Source organism: Podarcis erhardii (assembly GCF_964252035.2).
Source record: "Podarcis erhardii genome assembly, chromosome: 12".
Lineage (NCBI taxonomy): Eukaryota > Metazoa > Chordata > Lepidosauria > Squamata > Lacertidae > Podarcis > Podarcis erhardii.
The window spans coordinates 10,190,048-10,210,731 of record NC_138513.1 but is presented as its reverse complement, the minus strand read 5'-3'; the positions used below and the strand labels follow the sequence as shown (position 1 = coordinate 10,210,731).

Here is a 20,684-nt window from a genome sequence, read left to right as displayed (position 1 = left end):
ATGGGAGGGTCTGGAATTGTGGGTGGGGGGTCAGCCATGTTACGTCAGGTCCCCTGAATCTGCAGCCTCCCAAGCAAAGTGTCTTCCCAATCTAACAGTCTCAGGTTGGTTCTCCATGTCTGCTAATTCCCCTCAAACCGTAGATTCCACTGAAACTTTAGAAAAGCAAGAAGAGCTCTCTCTGAGCGTTAACTAGCTGTTAATTAACTATTGTTGTTTCCTGCTAAGAAGTCACAGAAATGGAGGCTTTGCTGAGTGATATCAACTCAGACTCCAAGTGCCTGTTTGAATATACAGAAATGCATGAGTACGAGAGAATCACTCCAGACCAGTGCGTGAAAACGGGAGTCTTTTTTCAACTTATGGAAGAAATCCATTAAAATAAAAATAGAAAAAACAAAAACAAACTATTGTCGTTTCCTGCTAGCTAACATGTGAGTGAGGTGACAAAGGTTGCAAATCTCCATTTTGAAAGGAGAAGCTTTTATGTCTTTTGTCTCAAGACTGCCTGGAGTGAAGATGTAAATGAAGCTCCCAAGGAAAACAGCTCCAGGTGAAATAGATGCCGTGTGTGTGTGTGTGTGTGTGTGTGTGTGTGAGAGAGAGAGAGAGAGAGAGAGAGAGAGAGAGAGAGAGAGACCTTTGCTTATAGGTCTATTTGGATTATTTCACATTTTGCAAGATGCTGAGCCTGTGCTAGACAGCACAAGACATTATATGGATATTTTCGATGTAAAGTTGATCTTGTGTAGAAAGTTGTGCAAGTAAAACTTTGAATAATATTTTTATGGGTTTGGTAAATTTCTTCTAAAAGGAGTCCGTTTTTATTCTTCAAAAACTGTGCAATATTAATATCTGCAATAATAAATAGTGAGAGGGGGCATAGCTCAGTGACAGACCATGTGCATTGCATGCAGAAGGTCCCAGGTCCTGTTCCTGCCATCTCCGGTTGAAAAGTCCTAGGAACGGCGTCTTCTTCAGATCTTGGAGAGCAGTTGCCAGTTCCTAGAGGAACTAAATCCGCAACTCAGCTCAAAGCAGCCTCATATGTTCAGTATTAAAATATTATCTGCCTGTGCAGTCAGGTTCTATCTACCTGTCTAGGGCACAGTGTGGGTGGCACTGTGGTCTAAACCACTGAGCCTCTTGGGCTTGCCGATCGGAAGGTCGGCAGTTTGAATCTGATCAACAGTGGTGAGCCAACGTTACTCTGTCTCAGCTTCTGCCAACCTAGCAGTTCGAAAGCACACCAATGCAAGTAGATAAATAGGTACCACTGCAGCGGAAAGGTAAATGGTGTTTCTGTGCACTCTGGCTTCTGTCATGGTCCTCCATGGACCAGTAGCGGTTTAGTCATGCTGGCCACATGACCCAGAAAGCTGTCTGTGAACAAACGCTGGGTCCCTTGGCCTGAAGCGAGATAAGCGCCACAACCCCACAGGCACTTTTGACTGGACTTAACCCATCCAGGGTCCTTTACCTGCTCCGGCCAGATTCTGAAGTGCCTCTGCCTCAGGGCAAAGGATCAGGAGGGAGCGGGTCTCCCCCCCCCCCAAACCAGGAAGAAGAGCAAATGTTGCAACATTGCACACATCACAATATCAGTGACTGCCTCCTTCCCCTGCGTCTCAAGGTCCCTTACCTTTTTTAAAAAAAACCTTCTTTCATTTTGCTATCATCTTCCCACGTGTTTCCGGTAAGTTTTCTTTCTTTTTTTAAAATTAAAATCCTGCGAGAATTACAAATAGCTCCCGTTTCCTATGGCATGACAATAATATATCCCCCCACTCCCTGCTCTGATCTGCTAGCTATTCAGATGAGTCACTTTGTGAAACTTTGCTCAGATAGCAGGGAAGTGAAACAAAAGGGGCGGTGGGAAAGGTATTTGAAACAGAAATGGTGCAAGAGGTAACAGAAGTTATTTTCATATATGGTTATAACACTCACCACTTATCCATTTAGCCTCTGGGTCATGAATTTTGAAATCTTCGCTGAACAGATCTTCCACTGTAATCTTCTTCTTTTGAGACTGGCTATTATCTTCGACTGTAAAACATCCAGAAGGGGGAGAAGAAGAAAAATGCCCATCCATTACTGCTAATTTGCAATTTTATCTGCACATTCAGCAAATGAGACCAGTTATCTCTTTTCATTTTGAACTGACCGATATTTGGGAATATGTGCATGAGAAGCGTGGTAGACTTCTATGCCAGAGTAAAAGTTGGTCCTGTGGAATGTGGTCCAGTTCAAGTTGGAAACGGCCTCAGTGTGCATGGAAGCGAAAGCTCCTCTTGCACTGATCCAGCACAGTAGACTGCATGTGAAGCAATAGTGGAAACAGTGCGAGTATCCTGCCCCATGTCTCTCCTGTCCCCAGATGCAGCTGCCCACATATTTAATATGGGGTGGAAAAAGAATTTATAAAGTAGAATCATGGCGTTGGAAAAGACCCTGAGGAACATCTCATCCACCTTCCTACAATGCAGGGATATGCAGCTGTCCCTTACAGGGTTCTAACCTGCAACCTTGGTGTTATCAGCATCACGCTCCAACCAACTGGGCTAGCCATAAACCATAAATCATAGTAGCAATAATTCATTCTTGGAAACCATCTTGCAAAGTTATCCTGAACTATCCTTCTTCAGCTTGGTGTCTTCCTTTTTTTAAAAAAATAATAATATGTTTATTAGATTTTTATAAAAGAAAAAAAACCCACACACATAAGAACCCAAAAGGTGAAAAACAAAAACAAAAAACAAAAACATAATCAAAAATCCACATAAAACAGATCAGAAAAACAAAATACACATAAAACAGATCGGGAGATCAAGATACATAAAATATAAAATTCCAACAATAGAAAAGAGAAGAAAAAAGAAATAAAAACTCCAGCTTTTAAGTTCATATTTGATTAACTTTCTTTCTTGACTTCCTCACACCTCCCTTTTTTGTGTTCCTCTTTCCCCAATCAGATAGAGCAAATCCTTACCCTCTTTCAGAACTCATTTCTAATTATTAAAATCACTCTATTATGTCTCCAATCTTTCCTCCTTATCCTTAACATATTATTTACTTTTGACATAACAAAACTTTTGTCTTTCACCCTCTTTCTATTACCCTTTTGCATATTTTTTCACATTGTGACACTAATGCCATATTATTTTCATATCCAACATCCTTATTAACATTCATAAACTTTGCAGTGCTTCTGCAAATAGTCTTTAAACTTCTTCCAGTCCTCTTCCACCGATTCTTCTCCCAGGTCTCGGATTCTGCCAGTCATTTCTGCCAATTCCATGTAGTCTATTACTTGCGTCTGCCATTCTTCCAAGGTGGGCAAATCTTGTGTCTTTTATGCAACCAGTATCATCTGGCCCAGCCAGAGAGGCTGGTGGGAGTTGTGATCCAAAACATCAGGAAGGCACCAGGTTGGGGAAGGATATCCTACACCAAATAGATTTTAGACAAGTGAACACCAGGGGAGCTTCTGGTATGGGATACTCCATCTTAGGAGAGTGGGTTGCATTAAACTGTGGCTCAGGGGCTTTTAAGTAGCTCAAGAAGCCACACTGAACAAATGAAGTGTTGAAGAGCCAGAGGTTTCTTTGAGGTTGTTGCCATATGGTGAAGAGGCCCCCATTCATTTCAAACATCAGCCGTGCAGCTGATTGTACTTATGAACAGGGATGCAATGAGTTATAAATATTAATAATCAGTTATATTTTGGGCAAATGCTTCAAGGGATAGTTCAGGTTTTATCTCATAATGTGATGGCATTACAATTTTCCTCCCCCAGATGCATGTTTTCTGATTAAATATACATTAGCTACAGCCATGGCAATTATCCTTTTTTATGTTAACACCATGCAACTATATATTTTGAATTCCTGCATTTTTATTGCACAGGGACTCATTTTTGAAAGCAAAAAATGGCACCACGCATGATTTCTACCAAATGATTTCCAATGAATGTTCACATTCATTAAGGACAGGTCAACAGAAGAGAGAGAGAGAAAAATCAATTAACACTTTTGACTGTCAAACCACAAATTACGTGCCCAGAATTCTGAAGTGTACAGATGCTGTCACAGCAAAATGGTAGCGAGGATGACCTCAGCACCGTTTACACTCCCTGATTAATCCCTGAAGCTTCTAGTTTTTTTGCCACTACTTAATAATTCGTCCAGCATAAACTCTGATGATTTCCCTCTTGTGGTTGCATAGCATATTTACGCAATAGGCCACTGATGTCACTGTAGATTTCTAATGAACAACAACAAAAAGCATCACTCCCCATCCCAAGTCCATTTCCTGGGCTGCAGTTGAAAGCAGTGTCCAGGTGGAAATTGGCTAAATGTCTGGGAAAATCTGGATGTATGGCAACTGATGTCGGTAGTGTCGTTTTTGCCAATGTTCCTCAAAAATACCTCAAAAATGTCGAATTTCTTTGCTTAACAACTTTCGGCAAAACTAAAAAAACCACCAACAACAACTCAACAACTTTTCTGTCTAGATTTTCACTTTTTGAAATATGGCAACTCTAGGATAATACTTCAGTGGCCTAATAACATGGACTCAGCATCCCTTCCTGGCTGAGTGCCAATTCTGATGACTGGCCTTCATGGGGATTCTGTGAAATAATACACAGATAGCCTACATAAGACTACAACTGACATAATTCCTGAGCACTGGCCCTGCTCATTTGTGGCTGGGGCTGACCCCTGGGCAGCCACAGGTTCCCTGCACCAATTTAAATGTTTTCTCCAGCTGCACAGGACCCTCTAGCAGATAACCAGTTCCTGCACAGGACCCCTGGCTCCTGTATCATTTCCACATCAGAGAGATCTACGTTTGGCCCATATATGCTAAGCGAGACCCATTTCTAATTTTGTAATTGCATATACTGGTTCTCTCTCCTGCTGCTCACATCCTTTCAATTTTTCCTCTTTTTAAAAATAGAAAAGTGCTAATTGCACCACCTCTGCTACCCAACTTAAACTGGGCATTAGCCAAGCTGTGGGTTTCAGTGCACTATCTACGCACGAGGGATGGATTTAGGGCTGTGTAAGCAGTGTGCATGCGCAGGAGGCTGAGCTGAGGAGGGCACCTTCTCAAAGCGTGGTAAGCAAGAAGCGAGGCATCCTAGAGTTCTCTTGCCTCTTTCCCAAGCCTAGTTAGTTCTTTGGGAAGGAGTTGGGAGGGCTCTAGGACCCTGGCAGAGCCTTGCATCTCTTCCCTGGCTTTGGCAGCATGAGGCATCAGATTTTGGCCTCCCAGAGGGCGTCTATTATTATTTATTATTATTTATTATTATTTATTATTATTATTTATTATTATTATTATTATTATTATTATTATTATTAGAATTAGAATTTATATACTGCCCTATACCCAGGAGTCTGAGGGAGGTTCACAGAATAAAAGCCAAGAAAACCCAAGAAAAAAACCACAAAATATTACCCAAATCTGCCACTGTACAGACCCTAATACTGACATTTTCTTGTCCAGGAGCTTCATTAAAATTAAAACTAAGCTGAAATTTCTCCAAAGACATTTTTTTCTAAGAAAATTTATGAGAATTGTTTTCCTCCCTCAACAAATAAGACTGCAACTTTACAGAATTTTCTCCAGATATTTACCACATTTTTAAAAAAGCAGGGACCATTTTCACCCCACAATGTTCTAGGACAATGCTATGTCTAGAGCACTGCCAAAGTGGAAAATGGTGATCATGGTGCCAACAGTTTTTTAATGTATCTTTTCGATATATTTTAATGTTTTTATATTACGTTATCTTTTGCAAACTGTATTTAATGAATGGGGGGCAGGGAGAGGCCTAAGTTGGGGTAGAGCAGCTATGCTCTTTCCATTGCAAATCACGCGAGCACAACATTAAGAAAAACGTTGGAAAATTACTCAAACCCTATTTAGCAAAATGGTTCCCCCATCCATGAGTTCTCTGTACTAAAACAGAGTGTAAAATTTCGAGAGGACATTTGCACACAGCTCTAAATTGGAACCAATGGGACAGATTCCAAGCCAATGCATTTAGAATCAGGGTGTTTATATCTAAGCACATCAGAGAAGCCTTGAAGCACTAAACATCTTTCCCATTGTTTAGTGCTAACTTGTTATGCAGGCTAAACACATCCCTGTTTAGAGATGCCATAAACAGACTCCATTGAGCCAATTAATGGAGGAGAAAATGGCTTTTTACTTCACTGGTCCCAAGGTACTTCAGCCACTTAAGATCTAGTAGTGAAGCATGCATTATTTCGGTAACAGGCACACAAACCACCACTTGCAATATGATAATGGTTTAGTCCTAAGACTTAGTGTGCCAGTGCAGAAATGCTTGGGAGAGTGGGATAGAATCACAGAATTGCAGAGTTGGAAGGGACCCCAGTGAACAGCGTGAAGCCATAACTTCATGAGATTGAAATAAAAGAGCAGCATATCTAAGATTGTGCCTGTGAGGCAAGGAGACCTCAGTTCAAATCTCTCAGCTCATTTGCTACAGTTGACAGTGCCAGAGAACAATGTTGAGGGTTACAACCCAACTTCAGGAAAGTGGAACCTGTAGCCCTGCAGGTGTTAATGGGCCACAGTTCTCATGTCTGGGGCTAACATCTGAAGAGCCACAGGTTCTCTGCCTGGAATGTTTTTCTAGTTAGGGCAGACATTACTTTTGCATGGGACAATTCTGAAGACATTTCATCAGATTAGATAGTTCTTCATTCTGTTTCCCCTTCCTTTCCCCCCACGCCTTGATTGTTAGAACAAGGAATATTCTCTTACCCCTCTCCCATGAAATCTCTGTGTTATTTTTCTGCCTTGTTCTGCTTTTGATCTTAGGTTTAAAATGGCGTTTTTCTAGCATTAAAGAAAATTATTTGTTGGCAAATGGTTATCTCCACAGCCTTTCTCTTACGTACAGCAGAAAACTGTGGTCTTATGGGAACACCCAGCCTAACCTTTTTGCCTTTTTCACTTAACTTTCCAGGGAAGAACATCTTTCCTAAGGAATTACTTGAGCTGAACGAGTTAATTTATCAATGTAGCTGAAGTCTTTTCCTGACAAGGCACCTATGCCTCCAACCTAGGGGTGAGGGACAACTGTCAACTTGAGGGCCACATTCTATTCTTGGCAACCTTATGCCAGTGGTTGGCAGGGTCAACATCAAAAGTTGGCAGAGAATGAATGTGCATTTTACCTTCGTACAGTATGCTTGTTTGTACACACCCACCCCCACCCACCCCTCTTCAGCATCCATTCAGGCAAGAAAGAGGCATTATCAGAGTTGAAGGACACATTCCAACCAGGCAAAAATACTGAAGGAGGGCTCATGAGAGATGTGGTCTTGGGAAAGGGTAAGGGTGTGCGTAATGCCCCAACAAGCAGACAGAGAGGTGCAGAAGGTGGCATTTGATCCCTGGGTTTCAGGTTCCTCAACTAACATCTGCTTGAGAGACAGCAACTCAAAGAGAAAACTCTGCCATGTAGCTGTTGGGTAGCTGCCTTTCTTCTGGGCAGTGCATAATACGTTGTCTTAGAGAAATAATTGAGCAAGAAAGCCCCTAAACACAGCAGCTCTTTCTTACCATCTAGAGGGCCCTCCTGCCCCAGTAAGGCCATTAAATCCTAGTCTAAAATTACCTAACTGCATCACTGTTCCATGTTCGGTATCATTAAAAAACACAGCGAAGCACACCCCTGCTTTCAAGATTAAAAGAGCGGGGGAGAGATTTTCTCCATCTGATTGATCTATCCGTCAAGTTCAGTTTAATCAGGCCCATGCCTTTTTAAAATGCATTTCCAAAGACACTGAAATTACAACAACAGCAACAACTAAAACTAAAGGTTATATAAATACCTGGTGTCAGCAAGATAACTGAAGTGACAATCAAGGAGCAGATAACCAGAATAACAAGTAACGCAATTGCAATTCCTTTCCAGTTCCTTTGTGGAGGGTTGCTCCCCACCAGCTCCTGCAAGAAAAAAGAAAAAAGAAAAAAGGAACGGCTAAGCAGAGGCCATGAGCAACAAACGCATCCAAACACGATGTAAGGTGAATCTAGTCAATTAGCAATTAGGTTCAGTAGCCATAGGGGCAGCTGTAAGTAACTATTTGCGTAAGTAACTAGGAGAGCAAGGCAGCATGGGACAAACCGAATTGCAATAATAAGAGATTTGGTGATTTTAACCATTGGTGGTTCAAATCTGCTGTACAAGGACCAGCAAGCAGGGGCTTTGGACCACCTGTCTGCCATTGACTGAGCTGCTCTGATGTCACAATGAGACTTTAGTTTCATGGATAATAGTTTAGATCCACTTACATAGTACCTTATCCCTCCACCTTGGAGAACCCTTTATTGCAGGGGTGAGGATCCTGTGGCCCTCCAGAGGTTGTTGAACTACAGTTCCCATCAACCCCAGTCAGTGTGGCAAGTGGTCAGTGATAGGAGATGAAGTTCAACAACACTGAAAGCAGCCTTCCTCAACCTCGGCCCTCCAGATGTTTTGAGACTACAATTCCCATCATCCCTGACCACTGGTCCTGCTAGCTAGAGATCATGGGAGTTGTAGGCCAAAAACATCTGGAGGGCTGAGGCTGAGGAAGCCTGATTTAGAGGACCAAAAGCACCACATCCTTCTTGCTTAGCTCCATTCCAGCATGTTGGATAGCCAGCATAATAGAGGCCCCCATCACTTATACTATCTCCTACTCTGTTGCTTTGGTTTGGGTGGCAGGCAGCAGAGGAAGATTTTGAAAAAAGCAAGTAATTTTCTGAAAAAGGAAAATAAGAGGAAGAATGAGTTGGGAAATTTCATACTCTTTTTTTTTTTTTTAAAAAGAAACCCTCAAAGCAACAAAATTAAATTAAATTAAAAATTAAATGATCAGCAACATGCATTTATATATGCAAATTCTATGCACTGTGGTAAAGGCATTTTGAAAATTGTACTAGATTCACCCTTCCCCTACCCTTGAGAGGCAAAGAACAACCACTATCTTAATCTCGCAGCAAAGGGCATGGAGATTTAGTGATTTCCCTAATGTGTGCCAATATTAGCCAAAGAGTCAGGAAAACAATGTGGGTTTTGTTATCTCTGTTCACAGCCAACCCTTCCTTTCACATTAAAAAACAACAACCCAATAGAGGTCAAAAAGGAGAGGCAGCTGGTGCCAATGTGAGTAGGCTGCCAAAGCCTAAATCAACTTCTCAAATAATCAAAAAACCCTTTAGACCCAAATGCATGCATGCTGTTGTTTTTGGTTCTTTAAAACTAGCAGAAAATCTATTTTTTTTTTTTTAAGTTGCTGAGGGCTGATTTCTTTTTTTTTAATATATATATTTATTAAGGATTTTTTGCTTAAGATGCACAAAGAAAAACATATAAAAATATTACATATCATAACATATTTTCTTATCTTCTTTGGACTTCCTCACATCTCCCGCTCCTGTGTTCCAAGTTTATAGAGATTTAACCAGCAATTTATCCCCTTATCCCCACCTTAAAATCTAATTTTCCAATATTATGTCCTAAATTTTAGATAGATTTAATTCACTCTTTAAAACATTAAACTTAGCCTAATAATTATCTAAAAATTTGTTTTTTTCATAAATTTAACTTATCTTCATACTTCGCTTCGTCTGATTCAATGGTGCCAAATTGGTTATGATCAAACATCCTGCTTAACATTCGTACAATTTACAATATTTTTGCAAATAAATCTTGAATTTTTTCCAATCTTCTTCTACCGTCTCCTCTCCCAGATCTCGGATTCTGCCAGTCATCTCGGCCAGTTCCATATAGTCTATCAGTTGCATCTGCCATTCTTCCAGAGTGGGTAGATCTTGAGTTTTCCAATGCTTAGCGACGAGTATCCTTGCTGCTGTTGTTGCATACATAAAGAATGTTCGATCCTTCTTTGACACCCCTTGGCCGACAATGCCCAAAAGGAAAGCCTCTGGTTTCTTAAGAAAGGTATACTTAAATACCTTTTTCAACTCATTATATATCATTTCCCAGAAAGCCTTCACTTTAGGGCAAGTCCACCAAAGGTGAAAGAACGTTCCTTCATTTTCCTTACATTTCCAACATTTATTATCAGACAAGTGGTATATTGTTGCAAGTTTGACTGGGGTCATGTACCATCTATATATCATTTTCATTACATTTTCTTTCAAAGCATTACATGCAGTAAAATTCAGTCCAGTAGTCCACAACCTTTCCCAGTCCTCAAACATAATATTATACCCAATATCCTGTGCCCACTTTATCATAGCCGATTTAACCGTCTCATCTTGTGTGTTCCATTTTAACAGCAAGTTATACATTCTTGAAAGTATCTTAGTCTTAGGCTCTAACAGTTCCGTTTCTAACTTCGATTTTTCCACCTGGAATCCTAACTTTTTATCAAGTTTAAAAACTTCTTTAATCTGAGCATAATGTAACCAGTCTCGGACTTTTAAAACTAGCAGAAAATCTAAAAGAGAAGGGCAGAAACTATTAGATGCAGCGACTCCTCCCAGCCAGGGACAAAGGCAATGTCGCAGCCCGTGATCAAGAGAGGGCAATGCTTAATCAGCTGTGAGTTGGCTCACCTGCATTGATGGTTGCCTATTACTAAGACATCAAAGAGGGTGGTTAGGGTGACTTTCAGGATAAACTGAAGAAAAATAGGCAATCCAAGTGAGATCTGAACAACCCTTTTGACTGCTACTGCTACACAATGAGACAGCAACACCAGATCTAACACAGCTTCATTAATGTGTGACCCTGAAATTCTGGATCCCCTCCAAACAGATGCCAAAGTTTCGTGCCATTTTGTGCCATGAACCCCGTGTTTTGTGCTGCCCCCCAAGTTATTGATGCAGCAAACCGGGGTCACAAGTTAATGCCCCAAAGTCCAATCTTGTTTGATAAGACTCCAGACTGTTGCCAAAGTTTTGTGCCACAAACCTCACGTTTTGTGTCACCCTGCAAACTGAGTAGTTGACAAACAGGGAGCCATAGGTGTAGCCCCAAACCCAACATTGCTCAGTTGACTCCAAATTGGTGCCAGGGTTTTGTGCTAGTTTTATCCCTATTTGGTTTTTATTGAATCAAAGTCGATCCAACACATTTTAGTGCCATAATAATAATAATAATAATAATATCCAGAGAGCAATGACACTGTCTCCCCAGTGGTAATAAAAATACAACAATCAACTAAATAATTGCAATTTTCTACATTTAGGGGGAAAACTTTCAACATGTGGAATGGTAGGCCTCATTTTATGTGAGGTAATTGGCAAAGATAAACATAAGGCCATGAAATAAATACAAAAAAGTTGTGGACTCAGGAGCGCTTCATTTTATGTACTCTGAGGAACAAGGAACAAGAAACACACCTGGGCCCAAGTAGGTAACCAGGATTTGCGAACCTGACTTTGGGAGCTAGAGGACTAATAGTCTCCATTTTACACAGCCACATTCCTTATAAGGAGAGAACTGTGCACGGTGCATCATTTGTAGTCATGTGCAAGGTTTCCAAAATGAACAGTGGTGAGTGGGGCCCCATTGGGACTGACATGGCAGAAGGCAAGGAGCCCAACAGCAGGGGGCACTAGAGGCAAGTTCTTATAGTTTTGTCCCCCTCCTCCTCCACTCTGCTGAGCTCTACAAGGACAACACTGAGACCGATGAGGTGGAAGCTGTCAGGCAGGGCCATCACCCCCTTGGCCTGGTTCTAAGTACTGTATGGAAGAAGGCAGTTGTGGGCTGGCTGAAGGCAAACTCAGCTTGGTGGGCCAGTGCCCTATTCACCCCTAATGAACCACCCTCCACTGAAATTGAAAGGGGGAAGAAGTGGGCAGATCAGGACCATCAAATGAAGGCAGTGGAGTCCAACCCTTTTCTACCCACTGGAAGGAAGAAGGAAGCTCCAGTTAGCACTAATGGGAGTTTGCCTGCCCTGGGCTATGAGTATCTGAAGGATATTTATATATATATAGAAAATCTAAATGTCATTTGTGTAGGAAAGGGTTAAAACCCACCACCCGTAACATGATGTGGACCTTATCCCACCCTTACATGATATTTATCATTTTCAAAACAGGCACTCAACTACAGGTGATAGCATTTAGCTTCACAGGTAGTTTCTTCCTGATATTCCACTTGAGTTAGGAAATTTATCTGGATATTTCAGAGTAGCCTAGATCATTACAATAGCAGCAGTAGAAACAGAAATAGCGATACTATACTAAGCACCTAATGCTATAATTCAGTGCTTAAAAACAACCAGCCTTGATAGATGCTCAGACATCATTACTATAATTATTTTAAAGGGGGCGGGACCTCACAGGGTGAATGAAGTAATATTAAATGTACATCTAGTTTACATATAAATCTAGAAATCCATGCTGTTATTCTTAAATAAGTCTTGCAGAAGCCAGATCGATGCTCAGTAATATATTTGTTGGGGGGGGGGAAGTCTTGGGAAAAAATTATAATAAAGCTCTACTAAGAAATATTTGGCTGAGCTGCTTTAAACTGCACAGCTCAGATTATTTTTCCATCTGCCCTATGTGAATGCTGAAAAGATACACCATAAATCCCCCTTTTATATTCTATGGGCCATTTGCCATGGTTGGAGATGGTAACAGCACATTATAAAACCAACAGTGCATATATTTGGAGCTGGAGCCTAATCATTTCAGCTTCCTGTAGGAACATCCTAGAAGGTAGGGAAGAATGCTTAAAATAATTTCCATGACTCAATAATTCTTTCAAAGATTTATGGCTTCCATCTCAATTTCATGATTACCAATGGTTAATTCATTATATCATGCCCTCATCCACTCTCCAACTTCTTGAGAACTGATGTGCCCCTCCCTCATTAGGGATTCTTTGATCTAGGTTAAATAAGTCAAGCAATAATTCAATTCTGGCCTCCTTTTAAACATCTAGGGAGCATTGATGATTCATTGATATACATTGATGGTTCCATCATGAAGTACATAGGAGGGAACTGTTTCTTTGGAAAGCCTGACCACCTCGGTTTACATAGAATCACAGAATTGTAAAAAGTTCCCATCATAAACATCTCTAAGAATTTCTAGCATTGCCTACTTCCCAATCTGTAAAATGTCCATGTTTGTGGAAATCCATGGTTACTCATCGTGATGGCTACATTGCCTCCAGGCTCAGTTGCAGGGAATCATGAACAGGGGACAGGCACTGCAATGTGTCTCTGAATACCAATCACTGAGGAACATGAATAGCAAGAGAGCCGTTGTACCCATGTGCTGCTTGCAAGCTTCACAGAGGCATCTGGCTGGGCACTGTGAGAACAGAATACTGGATCTGATAGCCCTTTGTTCTGACCCAGCAGGGCTCTTAATGTAAGGTTACCAGATTTTTTTTCAAAGAATCCGGGGACACTTTTTTAAAAAAAGAGAGAGAAAAAAGTTATTTAAAAAGTTGTTTTTTAAAAAAATAATAAAAAAGAAGTAATATCTTCTCTTCAGTGGTCTCCTCTGTCACACGGCCTTCCTCTGGGCCCCGGCCTGCTCTCTTGGAGTGCTAGTCGGCGTGGAGTAGGCTCAGGTCGGACCTGGGCTCAGCCATGTGTCCTTGCCGTCCTGGTGCTCTTCTACCTCTCCTCCTCAGCGGTGCGGCAAGGTCGGGGCTCCCCTCTTTTTTCTCCTTCCTCTTTCTCTCTCTTCCTTCTCCTTCTCCTCTCCTCCTTCTCCCTATGTCGGCTCTGGGGTTTTCCTGGCCCCGGAGCGCTGCTCCTGACTCGATTTGGGTCGCAGGGGGAGGGTGTCGGTGGTTCCCCCAGTTGACGTGCCAGGCGTCTCCGGTTCCCCCTTGGCAGTGGCGGTGGCGGCGGCGGCGGCAGCAGTCTCACCAGCCTGGTAGCGCAGTTGGCTATGGCTGGTTTCAGGAGCTGCTCGCTGCTGTGGCACCCACCATTTTGCTTCGCCTGAAGTCCCCATATGATGTGTCGTGTGCCGTTGAACTAGTGACGCAGCATTCATTCCCTACTAATAAATCTACAATACTTACAATATAAATCCAGGGACATTAAATGAAATCCGGGGACATTCCAGGGATGGATTTTGTCTGGGGACAGATTTGTAAATCCGGGGACTGTCCCAGAGAAGCAGGGACATCTGGTAACCATATCTTAATGGCTCTTTACACTCATGCAGCATTTGGATCTCACAGCTGGGGCTGCTTAGGTCAGACTTGAAGGAGCTTAGCATGCTCTCCATGCACCTCAGGACTGCAACGCAAGCCACGAACTGCATACACAGTGAGCGCAAGGTTGGTATGGTATGGTGGAGATTATTTATAGACTGCTTTTTAGCCCAAAGTGACAAATGACACTGCTCCCCTTGTAAATCTCTCCTTGACAGATGCATAGTACTGCTGCTTTGAATATCGCCTCAGGTCCACACACCCATTTTCAAGGCCTGCTGCCTCAAGAGCATCTTCCAAGTGGGCGTCACCCGAAAAGAAATAATCAGAAGTCTGGTCCATCTCCCCCAGGTTCCTCCCACTCCGCTAACCCAGAAATAGTGCCTCAGGTTAAGAACTTTGCTTCAGGATGAGAACAGAAATTGCGCGGCGGCAGCGGGAGGCCCCATTAGCTAAAGTGGTACCTCAGGTTAAGAACAGTTTCAGGTTAAGAACGGACCTCCAGAACGAATTAAGTTCTTAACCTGAGGTACCACTGTACTTGGTTTCCCAGTGCTGGAGTCACTGCTGGTTACTGAGAGGGAGAGTTGTAGGGAAGGAGAGAGGCAGAGTGTGGGGCAGTTTAAGTACAGTGGTGCAGCCACGCCAACGTTCCCGGTGTTGCCCCCACACCCCACCGACCTCCCCTCCACCTCCACCCTCTTCCTCTTGGTAACCAGCAGATATTCTGGTATTGGGAAGACACATCAGCCCAACCCAACCTCACTGCTGACTACTACTGTTCCTATGTAATATTTAGAGCACACAATATTCCCCTTACATGCATTTCCGGAGGCACAATCAGAAGTACTACCTCCCTGCCTGAACAAGAATTTTTATCAGAATGGAAAAATGAAGTACTTAGTTAGACACTTGTCAGGGTTTTAGGGAGAGAGGAGACAGAGAGCGAGGGCGAGGAGGAAGAGGACGACAACGAGCCGAGGTTGTCCCAAAGTCCGTCTAGCGAATCAGAGGATTCCCAGAAGGGAGCCCCCCAGGTCAGGCCAAGGGGCAATAGAGAGGGAAGCAGTCAGAAAGAGGGGAACGAAGAGGGAATCCCCAGTGGGAGTGGCAAAGCGGGACCAGCTCCCCCGTCGGAAAGGAGTGGAGGGGGGGGGAGTTGCCAGTGTGTCAGAAAGAGCAGGACAGGAAGGAGGAAGGGGGAGGAGTTCGGAGCAAGACGTCCTGCCTGAAAGGGAGGAGTGTAGTACCGAGAGCAGCGTAACTGTAGAAAGGAAGGTCAGAGGCAACGTACGCGCGCCAAGTTCAAATATAGAGGCGCGCGGAAATGAGGAGAGCTCTGAGGAGGAGCCTGGTGCCAAAGCACGAAGGAGGGGGGAGCAGGCGGGAGAAGACTCAGCCTCTGGGGAGTCCCGGAAAGAGGGAAGACAGGGGGGCAGGAAGACCCTGCGGAAAAGGAAAGAGAGGAAAAGGTGGAGCAGTACAAGCCTCTTAAATTGGTGCAGGGGAGGGACGGACTCAGAGGGGACTTCTAACATCTAAGGGTAACAGATGCGGAGCCACGGAGTTTGGATGTAATGACGACAATGATCTTCAATAAAACCTTTTGTATATAGCTTGGACTGGACTTTGGTCTCTTGTGAGCTGGGACCCAGGGTGGCTCTGACAACACTCTTTGGGGAAAGGAAGTGAAAGAATCAAACATCAGCATTCAGATAGATTTTTGCTAGGAATTTCTACAGTACATCTCAGTGCATTAAAGGACTTGTTAATACTTCTTTATTGCAGTTTATTTTTTGGTAAGGAAAGTGAGTTGCTGGTACTCCTATCTTGCTGGTAGTGCCGGGAGTGCCAGCACAAAATGGCTGCCATCGGCAGCAAACCAAGAAGAGGGGCCAGCTTTTTTCATTTTCTCCTGACCTCAGGCCCATGGGGTAGCTTTGTTTTGCTTGATTTCCGAGGCCACACCATGTACATTTTGGATGACAGGAGTATGAATCTGGGTTTCTCGCGTCCAAGCTGAACGCTACAACACCCCCTACAACGTGCGACCCTTAAAATAAAAGTTACAAGTTAATAAATTTCTGTGCCACAGCTGCACTAAGGGGAACGGAAAACCTGAGGGTAATTGGGTTCATGGCCGCGAATAAAGTATTTATAGGTGGCCTGATTTAAAGGCATTCAAAGTCAGTGGAAGTTTCCTGGGCACTGTGACTGTGAGATTTTATAAAATATATTAAAACGGACGATTCCAAGGCCCGATATTCTTACAAATCTGTTGTGCCTAGGGCACTTTTAATGTATTTGTTTGAGAGCTGATCTGGATCTCAGGCTTCATTTGTAAAGAAGTATCTAGTCCTCACGTATATGGGGGGCAATTATGGAGAATAGTGGTAGCAAGCAGGGAAATGCAAATGTTTAGGCCCAGGAACGAGAAAGACAAAAAAGGGACTCCATTGTTATTTTTCTTTACAATGTACTTCATGGCTCATCAATGCAGCACCTATAGGTGCACATGCAGTCAACAGATACATTCCCTGACACCCATCTTAAACCCCACTTGCACTGCCCCCTCCATGCTGAAGTGGGGTTTAAACGAAGCCTTCTCTTGGAGGGTTTGTGTCTGTCATTTGCAGAAGTGCCCAGGACCCCAATAGCTTGGCAACCCTTAATGTGGGCAGTTACACTCTGCTCCTGGTTGATCTAACTCTGACTGACCTGGTCCAGCCTTCTGCAGGGTCTCACCTGGCAAGACCAGAGCAGTGTGTTATAATCTGGAACAGAATTTAAGAAAGGGTCTTTCCAGCCCAAGTCCCCGCATAGAAAATCTGTTTGTGAGACCAAGCATGATATAATTTCCAACGTTGCTGTCATGTTCAGTTGTCACTTTGCTGTCACTTCTAACATCTCACCAGGAAGAAATTTGTCACACTTGTTAGTTATGCAGATTTAGGACCGCTTCGAAACAGCTGGCTAGCAAAAGTTTTGTAGCAGGCTAAATGCTTCAAGAACTTAGCCCTCCCCAACCTTGGGTGAAGGTCATTAAAAAAAACTGTGCCAAAGATCACTGGGTTCGTAGTGGATAGCTCAATGAAAACATCGACCCAGAATGCAGCAGCTGTGAAAAAGCTGGATTCCATGCTAGGGATCATTAGGAAAGGAATAAAAAATTAACAATATTTGCAATGCCTTTAGACAAATCTAAAATGTGACCACATTTGGATTACAGAGAATAATTCTAGTTGCAGAAAAGGGTCATCATAACTCTTAAGAGGCTAGAAAAGCACCCCTAAGAGGAAAGGTTGCTAATTCTGGGACTTTTAGGGTGGGTGGGTGGAAATACGTAAGTGGGGTGGACATCAAAGAAATGCAAAACAAAAAACAAACACCCACCCATGTGTGGAGAAAATGGAAAGGGAAAAGCTTTGGAATAACCAGCCTTATATTAGCAACATGCTTAAGTCTAATTAATGCATGAAGGAGTTAATATCATAAAATAAGCTGTCCTGCCAGACTTAGCTATGCCCACTTCCCTTACCTTGGGGGTAAATGGGTAAACAAACTTATTGTTTCCCCAGTCAACATGAGAAGCTCGATATGTGAAGAGGTTTGAGCTGGTTGCTCCAGCTCAGACTGCATGGCTCTCACAAGCCACACTTGAGTTCCTATTCCAATAATTTAGGAACTTTCAGCAATGTAACTAAGCCAAGCATTACTGCCTGTGTAACTTTTTCTGAATGCCGTATAGAAAAGCACGTGAACCTGGCCTTTTGAGAGTTTGCAAGTAAACCATTTTTAACATACCAAACGTGTGGTCTTTTTATATGCTGGGGAGGAGGAAAAACTTTGGAACTCACTTTCAAGAGCCAGTGTGGTGTAGTGGTTAAGAGCAGTAATCACGTAATCTGGGGAACCGGTTTGTGTCTCCGCTCCTCCACATGCAGCTGCTGGGTGACCTTGGGCCAGTCACACTTCTCTGAAGTCTCTCAGCCCCACTCACTTCACAGAGTGTTTGTTGTGGGGGAGGAAGGGAAAGGAGAATGTTAGCCGCTTTGAGACTCCTTAAAGGGAGTGAAAGGTGGGATATCAAATCCAAACTCCTCCTCCTCCCCTTCTTCTTCTTCTTCTTCTTCTTCTTCTTCTTCTTCTTCTTCTTCTTCTATTTTGAAGGTCTATCAGCCTATCTTTCCAAGCTTCACTTGTGCTGCATATTATTGACTTTAAATCTTTGCTCGGGTTCTCTCTTGGCATCCAGGAATTCTCCTTTATGTACCTATATTTTTCCTTGAACCAACAGAAGTTCCCCCCTGCACGCTGCATAGTTAAACTGGAATCTGTTGTCGCAAGACATGGCGATGGCCACTAGTTTAAGGGATTAGACAACTTCATGGAGACTAAGGATAATAAAGGCTACTAGCCATGATGACTATATTTGTACAGAACCCTAGAATTGCAGAATTGGAAGGGACCACAAGAACCATCTAGTCTAACCCCCTGCAATGCAGGAATCTTTTGCCCAACATGGGGCTCAAACCCCTCACCCTGAGTCTCATGCTCTAGCAACTGAGCTAGACTAGTTTCTACAAAATATATTCAGCGCGCCCCTGAATGCTAGTTGCTGGGGAGTTAAGAGAGTGCTTTGGTCCTCATGTCCTGCTCGTGAGCTTCCCAGAGGTATCTGTCTGGTCACTGCAAAAAAGAAAGTTGTGGAACTGGGCAGAACTTGGGTCTGATTCAGCCAGACTCTTGATAGACAGGCTTTCTGGGGAGTGGGGCTCAAAGAGTGAGACTTAACCACGAGGAAGAGCTGTCATCCTTTATTGACTGCATCTAATTCTACAAAACCTAAAGAAAGAAGGGCTAATTCCCCACCTTCTAATTTCAAGGAACCCACTTTGCTTTTATTATCAACGACACTGGAGTCCACACTGTTACTAATCCGAGGAAAAAAGCCCCCACACAAATTGGGTGTGCAAAGTTTCAGCTCTTAACAAAGCATCAACAACACATATATAATGAGCAGGTGATCCTCTTAGACACTTGCTTTGTACTTTGTGTAATGCTGAATAATTAAAGCGAGGCCTAAATGGCCTTTGCGTATTAATCGAAACTGCGTTAAATCTTGCTACACAGCTTCTCCGCTTTCTTTGTTGCTTGACTCATTTTCTCCTGCTTACATAATAGCTTCAAATTGGCCCAGAATTTGATGTGTAAAACAACCAGTTTCAAAGCTTGAGCACAGCTCTGTTACATCCATATGTAGCACTTTTTGAAAAAGAAGAAGAGAAAGTCAGATTTGTACCTATTAGTGTCTGCTTGCAAAACACCACATTACCCAACCTGCTCAGGTGTTAACTTCCTTCTGTCTGCATCACTTTCTAATACAGAGCCAGAAGCCTGTATTTTAATGTGATAGTGCCTGTTATCTGGATCCAAGATGGCACAGTTTCTGAATGTGAAAAGGATGATCGGATGGATGGAGTCTGGAACCCTTCCAGTGCAGGAGGCTGTCAGTGAAATCATTACTGGCATGTTTATCTCCAACCAGCCAAAAATCTGTCACCTAGATGACCATAGGATACATCTCCAGCCAACTTCAGACAAATGCTCTCCAATCACTGCTTCAATTTGCCCTTTAAATCATCTTGAAAATAAACAAAACATGCAGCTAAAACACACCTATTACCTATGACTAACCTTTCTCATTGCTTTTTAAACTTTTCCCCCCAAAGAATCATATTTATATGCATATTAGTATCTCATCTCTGTTTAATATGGAATGTGGTTGCTGCTCTGCGAAGCATAAGGTTGGGCCACAAATCAGTGATTCTCAAAGTCTTTGAGGGGCTTATGGGTGATTTGTGTGTTGCTCATTGAAAGCAAGCGTTGGGGGCAAAACCTCTGAAACAACAGCTAGATAAGTTTAACTCCTGTTCCTGCAAATTTATTTATTTGTTAAATTTCAACATACACACCTATTTTCAACTACTGAGTTCTCAAAACAGTTTGCAACATATAATGATGATGATGATAATGTAGTTTTGTATGCAGTTTGGTATTTAAAAAACAACCCAAAAAACAACAACTGAGCACCACAACGGAAAATTTGGAGAAACACTAAATCCAACCCACATGATATTTTAGTTGGACATTAGATTTTTTACTGATTTTTTAAATCTTTTCTGTATTTTATTTATTGTACACTGCTTAGAGACGCTTGTAGCTAAACAGTATATAAACTGTTTAAAGAAATAAGTGGGTCAGGTCAATTTTTATCAGAATTTGCAAAAAACAAAGCCCTCAAGCTTCTTGCTAAGAAGTCAACTTAGTACAGAGTATTAACAAACCTCTGATGTATTCAAAGGATTTATGTAGGGGAAATATTTAATGAACGTCATTTGCATATCAAAACCAATTAAAAAACTAGCAATCCACTAGCAATCCCGTGGAAAGAAAAATGATTTAAAAACAGAGGGTCTACCTTTAGCAC

The 20,684-nt window shown here is 42.5% G+C and overlaps 1 protein-coding gene across 7 annotated transcripts in view; it reads right to left on the bottom strand.

Moving 5' to 3' along the window:
• Window positions 1-20,684, bottom strand: part of DPP6 (dipeptidyl peptidase like 6) — a 506,474-nt gene that overhangs the window by 150,119 nt on the left and 335,671 nt on the right. For all 7 annotated transcript variants that reach the window (XR_014150079.1, XR_014150080.1, XR_014150081.1 and 4 more), the window contains exons 2-3: window positions 7,875-7,989; window positions 1,948-2,046 (exon numbers count right to left, since the gene is read on the bottom strand). Coding sequence is in view for 1 of the 7 variants with exons in the window: in XM_081834265.1 (XP_081690391.1) it covers window positions 1,948-2,046; window positions 7,875-7,989 (214 nt within the window). In the remaining 6 variants the exon portion in view is untranslated. The remainder of the gene's footprint in view (window positions 1-1,947; window positions 2,047-7,874; window positions 7,990-20,684) is intronic.